The 12,783-nt window shown below is 39.7% G+C and overlaps 1 protein-coding gene across 4 annotated transcripts in view; it reads right to left on the bottom strand.

The window, feature by feature from the left end:
- ldb1a (LIM domain binding 1a) overlaps positions 1 to 12,783 on the bottom strand; it is a 29,473-nt gene that overhangs the window by 3,146 nt on the left and 13,544 nt on the right. For 2 of the 4 annotated variants that reach the window (XM_059358897.1, XM_059358899.1), the window contains exons 5-13: positions 5,269 to 5,371; positions 4,564 to 4,608; positions 4,307 to 4,382; positions 3,311 to 3,413; positions 2,020 to 2,192; positions 1,804 to 1,926; positions 1,633 to 1,710; positions 1,166 to 1,289; positions 815 to 963 (exon numbers count right to left, since the gene is read on the bottom strand). In XM_059358897.1, coding sequence (XP_059214880.1) covers positions 815 to 963; positions 1,166 to 1,289; positions 1,633 to 1,710; positions 1,804 to 1,926; positions 2,020 to 2,192; positions 3,311 to 3,413; positions 4,307 to 4,382; positions 4,564 to 4,608; positions 5,269 to 5,371 — 974 coding nt within the window. Of the gene's footprint in view, positions 1 to 814; positions 964 to 1,165; positions 1,290 to 1,632; positions 1,711 to 1,803; positions 1,927 to 2,019; positions 2,193 to 3,310; positions 3,414 to 4,306; positions 4,383 to 4,563; positions 4,609 to 5,268; positions 5,372 to 7,933; positions 8,247 to 12,783 lie in introns of those variants that run through there. The other 2 variants (XM_059358898.1, XM_059358900.1) reach the window with 2 other exon arrangements.

The following is a 12,783-nucleotide window of genomic DNA, read 5'->3' as shown; positions in this document are numbered from 1 at the left end:
AAGTTTTAAAGGACCAAGAGAGTTTTAATAACCTGAGGTATTGGTGTCCTTTCATTCTTAACCCAATCACAACAGGACAATGTGTCATCAGGGCATCTACCCTGACAGTTCAGTAGTTCATGTGGCCCTGACTCCCTGCCCCTGTTCCAAGAACCAGGGTCAAGGGGCCCTCCCTACTGGCCAGCAGTGGGCATCCCTGATCCTTGAGTGCAGCATCAGGGGGGTTTTCATTCCACCTCGGGTCTCGTTCGCTCAACCAAGCAACCAAGTAAGCAAAGCGTGTGAATCATGTGCTCTGATAGATAGACTTAGTGGTAACTCTAAAACCAAGTTGATACAGCGGATTTAGAGAGAAAGCCTAACTGTCCCACTAGAAATCAGAGCAAGGTAACCCTACCCATGGCCCCAATTTAAGCATTACTTAGTAAAGGAGGTCACTTGTTTCTCCTCTATATAAACCCATAAACCTGTGGCCCCAGAGGTCGAGGGACTGCCCATCACTGGTTCACATCAGCACATCTTTCTAACTGCGTCTACTCATCCTATAAAAGAGCATTACACAAGGCAACCCCTACCCCCCCTATCACACCTGAATACAACCCCCACCTCCAAAAGCCTCCCTATTGTATCTCTATCTTAACCTGCTGCTACACCTACTCCTAAATAACCCCCTGCTACCACCCCTGCACTCACAAATAACTGTCTAACCTCCTTGCCTTTCTTTCCATCCCCTCCACCCACTGCCTTATCCTCCGGTGCCTTGCTCAGCTGAACTTGGAGGTGCAGAAAGAGGTCAAGTTGATGTAATGCTTACAGGTACCTGGCTGGAGAGTGAAAAACTGTTGGCTGGACTCTTCTTTTTGCTGTTGCTGTTGTTATTGCTGCCTCCGCCGGAGCTCACGGTGCTTCCACCGGACACCTTCCTTTTCCGCCGCTTGTTTGGAGCTTGTCTGGCTGGCTCAGCTACAGGTAGATGAAAGGGAGATGATATTTTTCATAATGCAGGATTAAAGTGACGGTAATTGTGTTTTTTCTAGGCCTGTTGAAGATAAACAACTGTCATGCAATTGCAGCTGGATTTGTTTGTGGGTACTCCAAAGCTAAATAAATGTCAGGGTAAAGCTACCACAAATGCCACTGACAATTTTAGATGTGTGAGGATTACCTGGAGGTGCTACCATTCTTTGCCACTTTTGAAAGAGGCAGGTCTTCAGGCAGTCTCTGGGGCTCAAGCTGTACGTCTTATGCCTTGACATCAACTCTTGCATGGGCTCCAATATCACACATAGCTTTATGGAAGAAAGGTACCAAACAGACATGATGGGGCGTTAGCAATTTGTTGCATGCAAGTGTTTCTACTTCAGTTGGACATGGTTTTCTCCTGGTTTTAGAAGAAATAAATACAAGGAGAAACAGGCGAACAGCTTTAAGAGTGGCACACTTCCTTTTGAAATAAGACCACTGGAACTAATTTATGTTCATGTGAAGAGGGGTAATGGGAATTAAACAGTTTTTAAAGTGTCTTTGAAGTGTCTTATTGGTGGTAGAATGAGTTTGACATTGAGTGTAGTTTAGTTAAATTCAATGACAGGTCAAATAAATAATATTAAGACAATAGGGAGATTTGCTTACACGGAGGTAGTTGAGCGTGGAGTTGGACAGCCCACATCTGGTGATATTTTTAGCCAGCTGATCGAGCATTTGGGGATCCTGTATGGTTGGATTGAAAAGATAAGATTAAGTAGATGTACAGTATATGTGCAGTCAAGTGCGACTGAGTGGTTATTCAACTCCAGTACTTACATGCATAGCCAAAATGCTCCTTGGTAGGACCTCTCTGTGTTGTCTGATGCTGAAGTGCCACGTCTTGATCCTCATCATGTCATCAAACATGAACTCTAGGTACAGACGGCCCTCCACACAAACCTTATCCGCACAGGAGAAATAGAGTTAGAAGTCACAGCAACAGGAAGTGGAGAGAAGGCTGTACATTTTTTGAATGCAGTGTGAAAACTGTACCTGTGTGAACATGGGTTTGCCGTTCTGGGTCACCATGGTGCACTGGTCACAGTCAAGAGACACAAAGTTACTGTGAAAGGACTCCTTTGGGTGCTTCAAAACATAGAACAACTCAGTGGCGCCACCTTCAAAAATACTTCGGAAGTATCTTGGAATCAACGTCCTGCCGATGGCTGCACACAAAAAATTATAACGATGTCATTAAATCACATTAATACATAAAAATAAAATGAAATCTGAATAAGCCACGTAGGGAAAGTGTGTTTAGTAGCACAAAATCTGACACAGAGATGAAAAAGATCCAAAAATTGATCAAAGGAACAAAAAAGCAGAAAAGGATATACATAATCCTACTAACAGCTACATAACAAGCCATATCTCTGTGAATGATAATAAAAAATCTCAAATAAATTTGAAAGACATAAAATATCAAGATAAAGACATACGGACACTGGCACTTTATTAATTATGAGACTGGGACAATCAATTTACTTATTTTCTGCACTATGGATGCATTTGCACATTTTTACTTATACATACATATTTATTTCAGGTGAGCGTCACCTGTGGTTCTTGTCTGAGTTTCATTGTTCTTAATCGTTGCTTATTTATTTCCTGTTTTTATCTTTCTTTCCCTTTTCTTACACACCGTGGGACTGTGAGAAGCAAAATTTATATTTCTGTCTTTCTTGTACATATGCTGAAATTGACAATAAAGTAGGACTGACTTTAAAGATGAGATATGCATTATAAAGAGTAGTGTTTTCACTGGGTTTTAGAGGTTTAAATCACTTGGTGCTGTCAAGCTGGGGGAATTTTGAAGATTTTAGATTTAAAACTATGACATTTTTGACCAATATTCCTATAGGTCAACGTTTCCCAAACCTCCCCTGGAGTAACACTTGTCCTGCATGTTTTAGATCTCTTCCTGCTCCAACACAGCTGACTGAAATTATCAACTCGTTAGGAACTTCTGAAGCTACTCAATGACAAACTGATGTACAACATATGCAGGACATAAACATTGTATCAATGAACTACCACAACCTTGTTCCCATCACTGCTGTACCAAGCCTTGTGTCGGCTTGCTCTCCACTGTTATTTTACAAGTATAAAGGCACTGGGCAAAAATACTTTAAAAAAAAACAATCCTAAAATCATATAAAGGCAGAAAAACCCTGATACAGTACATTTCTAAAAATAAAAACAGGTTCGCTGACTTAACATATAAAAAAACAACGTGGAAAATAGAAATAAAAGAAATAACATAATGCTAATGTTTAAGTCTTACTGTATCGTTTGGGTCCATCTTCCAGACAGAAAGTGATGGTGAGCATAGCATCATCCTCAAAGAACTCTGTGGTGAAGGCATCCCACCAGAGATTGTCACAGTCCTGAAAGCAAAGGACGAACCATAACATTCAATTTTCATTTCTTGAAATGTGCAGCTATAACTTTTTTAAAGGATAGATGAGGCATATTACTTGACATAATGACAATAAAATACAGCATATACATTCAACACACCACTCAAGTTGAATAGAGGAAGAGGAAAGAGAATTTTGCTATATGTTCAACATGAAGTTACATAAGATAATATGGATAAAGAATTGTATGTACTAAAAGCTCTCAACAAAAGCAGAAATTATGATTTCCTCAATTGTACCACTTTTACAACTCTTCTTATATACCATCTGGTCAATTTGGGTTAAAGTTTGCAAATGACATGACAACATATGTGCATGCTTCATGACAGTCATCAACATCAATGCAGGGTCCCTTAAAGAGCAAATATGTTGTTGCAGTGAAGAAGTATAAACAAAACTGAAGTTGAACTACCTAAAGGCATGCTGCAATTCAGAAATCAGATGGTTTGTTGGCCATAAAACTTAGTTTAGTGTGCAGACTGACAGTCGCATAAAAAGCGTGGCTCATAACAGCTACTCAGTTGCGCGCTCAGGCACATAAACAGTTGGCACTCCAATTACGTTTTAGCCAGGTTGATCAGATAATCCTATTAGAGCCTGAATGTAAATTAAGTCAGTGCATTCTCAGGCTTAATTTCCCACAAAATCCCTAACATGGTTAGCGCCACATAAACAGCAGCTGGGAGGGAAAATCTGAAAGCATGGCAACTAGTAAGTAGTTCACAGGAGCTGCGAAATGTAGCACGACAGATTGTCATCACAGCCAACTTGAAAATGAAACACTGATGCTGTGTTTTTGTACAGCAACAGTCTGGTGTGGAGTTCTTATTACTCTTTATGAATGATGAAGTGAGTCTCACCTCTGTCCAATTCTGTAGCCTTTTGTTCAGCTCATATATCCGGTAATCTGTCTGGTTCCCGTACGGTGTAGGTCTCCTGAAACAGAAACGGGGGAATCAACACTCTGCAGTTTGAGCTGCGCCAGTTAATTGCAGGCCAATTTAATGCCCATGTGTTTTAAAATTAATAGGGTCCAGAGCATAGGACTTTATAAATGACTTATGAGTCAGGATAAACTATTACTGTTGGTTCACTATGCAAATGTAAGTGTACTCACCCTATTCCAGGCTCCATGTATGATGGGGGGTACATGGGTGTAGGCCTAGGAGGAACAAAAGCACAAACATAAGTAAGTAACACCAAGCATGCGTGTTCTTAGTACCATACTGTAACATATGCTATGACCTCTAGTGTTGATCTCAGAACTGTCAAGCTGTGCCGAATATATTTTTTGGGAGAATTACAGTGAAGATTCAAAAAGTGCGACAGGACAGTTGCTGACCACGGATGGTTTTCCCCAGGCAGATCATTTTATACAAGTATACATTTAACTAGTCAAGTACAAAGTAATGACAGCTTTCCTGCAAGTAAATGTGCAATCTGACTCTGCCCATCACTTTTAAATAAGTCGACTGTTTCTTTTTACATTTCTTGCTTTTCTAGACCACATTTAAGATCAATTTGCTTCTGTGTCGTCAACTCTCATTTGATGATATTCCATTACAACGATAAAAGATTAGTGATCAAAAAGAGCAATTTGAAGAAGGTCCAAAAATATGAGCCATAAAACATCTATTTATCATTATTGCTAAAAAAATATCAGCATCTAAAAATACATGTTGTAATCGTCAGTTAACTTCAGTCAACAACTTCAAAAATCACAATAAGGAGGCATCATAATTAATGCAAAACTGTCCTGGTTTAAGATATATTTTGAATTTGACAGAAACTCTTATGTCCTGACAGTATAGCCCAGACCTACCCCACATCTCTGTCCAGCATAGCGCCTGGGTGGAAAGGGGGAAAGCTGCCGCCGTTGGGGGGCTCCTTAGGAGAGTACAGCTTGAATGACTTTGACGAACAGCCTGCACACAAGCACACGGCAGAGGAGGAGGGGGAAAAAAGAGCAGAGATTTAGAGGAGATTTAGATTACTTTAGATTTAGCTCATTCAAATCACAGCATCATCTAAGTAATCTAATGCTGGATGATTTTGTTGAGATTTACTCAAATAAAAAAGCACGCTGCCAAAACAATTTCCTGCTGCTTTCATTATCTAATGCATCTTCAATCTGGTAAATGGACAAGAAAACAAATCACCACAAGGAGAAAAAAACTGCCATATTTATTAGCCTGCAGGAACGTGAGAAAACAATCAGTAAAATGGGGGGGATACAAGCAGAGGAGATGGTCGGGCATGTTCTTTGTGTTCTTGTTCCATCCGTACCATTATAGGGAACCCGCTTCTCTGCATACCCCATGTGATACTAACCGTGAGCCTCTGCTGTGTGTCTCCCCCTCTCGTTCCTCTTCTACCCATCCCCCCACTCACTACCCCGGCTGTTGTTAACTCTTGTCTGTCCAGATAAAGCATTCATGCCCAAACAATTCATGGGCTCTGGGAAAAAATCTATTCTGCATCTTTACTTAAGGAGACCTCACACAGAGAGCTACTGCATGTAATTAGGTCTGACCAATGATTTTTTAAAATAACAACAGCGTACTGGGATGTTGAGGAAAAACAACCCCTGTAAATCTAAACCAAAGTGGCCCATCACAACCATACAGTTACATTACTTTGTTGCAGAGACATAAATGTAAAGATAACTAGGGGAATTAAATGTATGCTGTGATAATACATTCATAATGGGGTCAACAGATATTGGCAATGTTGACCTAATACAGAATATCTTCACTGTTTGTAAGCCCCCATATTCTAAACAGGCATCTGAAGGCAGCATAATATTTATTTTTTACTTTGACTTAGCCACAATTTATACACAAAAGCTTGCCATTTTCAGCTAGTCATAGAAAATGGTGATTGTACCAAAATAAAAAAAAACAGCAGGGGGAGAAACACTCAGCGCTGTCCACTCTAATGCAGGATAAAACCCAACTAATCCGCAATTTTAAGCTTTTTTTCATCAATTTTGGTGCAGAGCGGCAACGATTAGTCGCATAGTCTATTAGTCGATTGACAGAAAAATAATCGCCAACTATATTGATCATCGGTAACGCATTGGAATGAAAAACTGCAGAAAATGCTGTTTTCAGCCTCTAAAATTTGCTGCTTTTCTCAGTTTTATATCATAATAAACTGAATATTTAGGGGGGTTACAAGTGACAAAGCAAAATATTTAAAGAAATCACCTTGAACTTTGAGAATCTGGGATAGAGACCAAAGAGTTAAGCTATTAATCAAGAAAATACCTGACAGATTAGTGGATAACGAAAATAATTGTTAGTGGCAGACATACTTTTAATACCCCACTGATTACTCTACAAATGGTGATGTTTAAAGCCAAGAGAAATACAAATGTAGGGAGAAAGGCATGAGTTGGGGTTAAGTACGTCAGTGTGAACTCTGATCCGTCCAGCCTCCTTCACAGCCCTAACTCTGCTCCTCGAACAACTACAACTCCTCCTTCATTTACTCTCACCCTTTACTCTCTAGCTTCAGTTTACCCGAAAGAGTCATGGCAGGTCATCTTCTCCTCCCCATTACTATGTGGGTGAACCTGCTCAGGAGCAACCAACAATGGTTTTCTATGCATTTCCTCTGACCTAATGACCCACCCCCTCTACAACACCACCAGTCTTTACATGCACACAGCATTCAACCACATGTAATAAGTCTTTGTTCAATCTGATGCACATTGTGCCAAATGCAAATTCACCTGCAACAAATAAGCATCGTATTTTCCCCGATTTGTAAAGCCTCCACAGTCAAAAGCATAGATTCTGTAAAAATGCTGACATTGTTTATTCTCCCCTTCAACAAACAGCAACACACCCTGGAAAAAAGTCTCGTCATCAGCATAAAACATAGATACAAAATGCACATTACGGAACCCAGTCTTACAGAAGCATGTATAAAATGACAATTTCACACATGACAAATAGAGATGAATGACTCCAGTCGGTAATCACCTTTAATAGAAAACTGATTAAGATGAGAGAGCATGATGCATGACCACTCTAAGAAAGGTGTACTTTAAAGAGTGGGACTTTGGTGCAGTTCAATCCGCCCAAACTGTTCATTTGCAAACAATAGAGCAGCATCTAGAGGCTGGCCCTCGGCCAATAAAACATCCAAAGCAATGTGCGGAGACTGCCAACATACTTGGACTGCTTACTGGTGTAAACTTACTGCCCAATCTGTGGACATGCACAGTCGACTTTTTTAAAAAATAACCCAGTATTCACTTTAACACAAGGGACCAGGCGTAAAGTGAACTGCAGGGCCGCATTCATTAACCGTTTGCAAAGGACGGATGCCATTGCTAAGCTATTAACCTAGCTAGTTGCTAAACTACCGTTATCAGCGCCATTCACTTATAACTCCCAGTGCTCGTTTCTGAGCAGTTTCAGTGGTTTATTGTTAAGCAGGGGTGCTGCCAAAGTAGTGTGGCTGTAAGTTTGAGTTACCTGCAGAGAAAGGTCCACCGAAACGCGGTGTTGCTCAACACCTCCGCTCGGTGTTTCTAGGCAGCTAGCCTCGCTGCTAGCCGGAGCTGCTGGATGGTGGAAGCTCCAGCTCCTGTAGCGTTAGTCCTGCGATCCCAAACAAGACGACAAGCGACGGAAAGTAAAACACTCCGGCTAGTTAGCCTGGTTCCTGTCAATGTGCAATCCCCAACAAAATGTTTTAAATAACATTTGTTTGGGGGGGACGGTGCTACCTATCTACTACTACTACAGGACCCTTTGTTCCTGCCAGCCGAGACACGAAAAAAACAAAGGCCCCGCCTCCCCTTGGCTCCCCCGCCCATCCCATCACACAGACCGGGACAGACACAGCCTGCCTCCCTGACAGCCGCGGACCCCAATTTGTCTTGTACGGGACCCATACGGGCACCAATGGCCCCAGGAGTGGTACAAGGTGGGTCCCTGCTGAGTCAAACAGCTATATGCCTATATTTGCCCATACAGATGGTCAAAAACATCTCAGTCCGACGGCAGCATCATTCTGTATACGCTTGTTTTACCTCTTCATTGAAGCTAACTAACACATATCGTCACACTGTTAAAATAATCCTCTAAGTCTTTTTTTGTCAAAATTGTTTTTTTTGCCTAAATCATCTCCTCAGGAGATGACCTCTTGCCTACATCCTCAGTTGATCAGATCATGTGATTTTACCCCTTTAAGATCATCACTTCTTTGACAATTTGCCACATTCATAGGCATCAGATCAGAACCCAGCAAATAAGAGCTAGAGGGAGATTGTTTAGTTATCCGTTTAGTTTATCAGTGTTTTATTGTTGACACCAATATTGGTAACACTCTACTCTAAGGTGTCTACATAAGAGTGACATGATCATGACATGGGATGTGTCATGAACAAAACTACACTTTGAAGTAACATTAATGCTCATGATACTTGTCATGTCATGTTTCTGACCGGCTTGTGTGACTCTTATGTAGACACCTTCAAAATAAAGTGTTACCATATCTTGCTTAAGTCACAAAGGCATGTTAAAAAAAATGCCTAAGTCATTTATTTCTCTTAAGTTACATCATTTACACATAGTGTTATTACTATGCCAATAGCCATCCTTTGTTACATCCTTTTTGAATGAAATGATCAATAAATGTCACATGTTACACTTTTGGTGAAGTTTTTTGTGTTTCCTGCAAAACTTGAAAAAATGAGTTAGGCAATTATTTTAACAGGGTGACCATATATAATATGTACACTGTGTCAATTGGTTTTATGTTTTTAATCACTTCAGCTTCATATTTAATGAAACAATAATAATACTTATTGTCCACAAATGTGGGAATGTGCTTTCAGTTGCACAGGTTTGTTAATAAACATCATAGTAAATCATAATACATACTTACATTCGAGGTACAGACAGTAAATCACAATATATACAATAAATAGCATAATATGCACAGTACAGTTATCAATAACAGACATGGTTCCAGTGTGAATATTTTTTTAATTATGTTTTTAAATTTAGCTAAGTTATTGGTATTTGGTATAAAGGACGCAGGCAATTTTGTGAATTCTTTACCAAGGGAATGAAAAGGATCAGATAGTTTGTTGAGCTTTTTGTTTAACCTGCATTTTATAAACAGATCATTGCACACTATTAATGTATGAAGAGTTCATTTGCAAACAAAGATAAAAGCCATTTTAAATGAATAAAGCAACCCTTGTCTTATTGATATTAATTTGAATGACAATTAATAAACATGATGAAAAAATTTTTTTCGTGGATATCTTATCAAAACAATTAATTTGACTCATATTTCCTGGCTTGCACACACACAAAAACATTACTTAGCCAATTAATTTTTGGTAATGAACCTTTATGTGCATTATTTTATACACATTTACACGAAATTCAAACCAATATTTTAGGCACTTACGGAAACTTTAGGGTCTCAACTATAATTTAGAAGTTTGGTGGGTTTTAATAATATTTGGCAGCAAATATAATAACTACTTGATAGAAATTCAGGGACCAACCAGTAGACCCTCTGTATCTCAACTTATTCATTAGAAAAAATATACAGATTAAATTGCAAATACTAGCAATAGATGTCAGTGTGATGAAATATTTAATTTCTTGAGTTTGGAAATTTCTACACCACTTACGTACATTGGTGTGGCCTGCTTCTTTTGTAAACCCTTTTTGTGGCAGGGGCATTGAACACTAATTCAGTCATTATAATCAGTCATGAGGAATAAAGTGATCATTAAATTGTGTTTATTAGGGCTGCTGGAATTGTGTGAACTAGCACTGGTTGTGCCATTACAGTACAATTCGTTCTCAATGTAACAATCCAAAAAAAGAAAAAAAGGGAAAGAAAAATTGAGTGTGATTCATTCATTCTGTTTACACTGTTGAGCAAATCTGCAACAAAGACAAGTTACCTATACAGGCAGTTTAATTCAAGCCAACTTTGTTAAGGCTTATGAAAAATGATTGACTTGGCTGATGACTCAAATCCTTTAGACCGCAGTCCTGAGCCTCTGATTATGTAAGGGTATAATCTGCAGCCTCACTTTTAATCAATAACCACTCTAATGTTTACAAGCAATATATTTGAAGCCCGGAAAACCTTTTGTGGTCTCAAAGTGCATTTAAAACTCAATTTGCTGAGGCTTTCACTCGAGCTGCCATATAGTTTGTAGAATTATTCAAGCCAGGAGAGCAGATGAGAATGCATTTCATTGAGAAAGTAAACACATCTGACCCGCACCAGTCAGTCTTACTGCATAAACCTCGTCAGGCTTAGAGCGGAGATGCACAACATCATCTGCAGCTTGTGTTCAGATTGGAGGAGAGTGACATAAAAAATATGTGCTGCTAACTGTGAGCCTTATCATCAGCTGAATCTCTTTCTAGGTAGAGTAGCTGAGGTCCAATCTAGAGAGCTGGCTGTGTAATTATGATGGACAATAAATTATTAAACAGCTACAGGGGGAATAAAAGAAAGACTCAAGTCTTTTGTTGGAACATAGGCCCAGATTTAGATCTCTTGTTGAAAAGACAATGCTTCCTCAGTCTGCTGTTCAGTGTTGATGGACTGACAGAAGCGGAGATGTGACAGAACAGCATCTCCCTCTGCTGGCAGATGCTGCAAACATCCTCATGGTTCAGAACACAAAAGGATACAATAACATGACCCTAATAAGGACTTTACACTGCACAGTATTCACAACTAACTTTGGCATTTTTAATAAAGACTGTAAAATCTCTCATTTGTATCATGTAGTTATGGCACAATATTGCTTATATTTAAACATGATAGTTTTCATTTATTGAAGTGGGGTTGTATATATTACTTATCCATGTCAGTGTATTTCCTACAGTAGATGGCGGTCGGACCTAGTGGGCAGTCACAACCCCCCATTGTGACTTAATTTTAGCTCCCAGACCATGATAGATACTGATCTACTGCTGCCTTGATTGGATTGTTTGTTTGTGTTAGTGTGGACTAGGTAAATCCAATCACAAGTCACAAAAACTTTAACTATCAAGGAAGCGGTAAACCAGCTCATCCTGTGTCCTCAGTGGTAAAATTAATGTTTTTGTCAATGGAGTCTGGTGTCTTTACAGAGCATAAATAACAGCTTCAGTTCCCCTGTGTACATTTAAACAGGGCTGTCTGGCAGCAAGGTAAAGCTGTGAAAATATTCTAAATACAGTGCACACTTAAACTAATATTTATTTATTTATTTATTCATTAGGAAGCTTAAAACATTTTGCTGCTTCCCCATCCATGCTTCAATGACGCAACTTCTGTCTGCTTCTCCAAATTGGAACACAAATACACTGACTACAGTAAGTACCTCATACAACTCGACCTCAATAAATCCAAACTATCCCATTAGGACGGAGGCATCTAAAGGAAGTCTGCATTATCATTACATAATACAAATAAAGATAGGCTGAATGGAAATGTGTATTATACAGCACAAAACATGGAAAATTACACAGGAGAGTTTCAGTCCGGAAAATTGGATCCCATTTCATCTGTATTCAGTAAGAGACACATTTAGTACACACATACACACAGACTACCTAGCAAGTAGCACTGGCAAGCCGTGATAACATTAAATGGCATATACACAACAACTAAGTCCTATTTTTGTCACTGGGACCATAGAGTTGTACAACACACCATGTCTTGTATTTATAGATCCCTAGCTCGCAAGACCACTTTACATGTACTATTCTATGCAGAGGTGGACTGCATTGAATGCCCACTGAAATGCCTTGAAAGCATTGTCATGGAAAATAATGAAGGGGCCTCTAAAATAGAAAAATATCTTATAGAATCATTGTAATCATTTGACTCACACAAGCCATACAGCAGACACGTAAACATGTCTTGAAAGGATTTTTCTCCAATGTACTGTGCCTCTACACACACACTTGTTACAGAGAGAGTGAAGCAGTAGAGAAGAAATCTGACGAGAGCGCTGGTAAACAGCATGTTCAGATTCCTGTCGCTGCTTTTCTAGACACCACAGTGAAAGCACGAACCTGTCAGGGAAACTGTTGTGACACCTGACTGGTAGTGATAGCAACAAGGCAGCAGACAGAACCGACACAAACTGCACCCAGAGGATGAGACTGTGGCTCGACAAGAGGAAGTTAAACAGCGTGTGTTCAAGATAAAGAAGGATGAAGGACAACGGAAGAAAGCGAGGATGTGAATGTCTGTGGGTAGGTTGGTGTTGTGGACGTGTGCAATGACAGAGGTCAATGATCTGAATCCAGGCAGAATTAGCCTGTTGTTGACAGGCAGGATCTGG

This window comes from Centropristis striata, chromosome 20, assembly GCF_030273125.1.
Source record: "Centropristis striata isolate RG_2023a ecotype Rhode Island chromosome 20, C.striata_1.0, whole genome shotgun sequence".
In the NCBI taxonomy this organism is placed as follows: Eukaryota; Metazoa; Chordata; class Actinopteri; order Perciformes; family Serranidae; genus Centropristis; species Centropristis striata.
The sequence above is the reverse complement of the archived record's forward strand: the minus strand, read 5'-3'. Positions and strand labels throughout refer to the sequence as shown.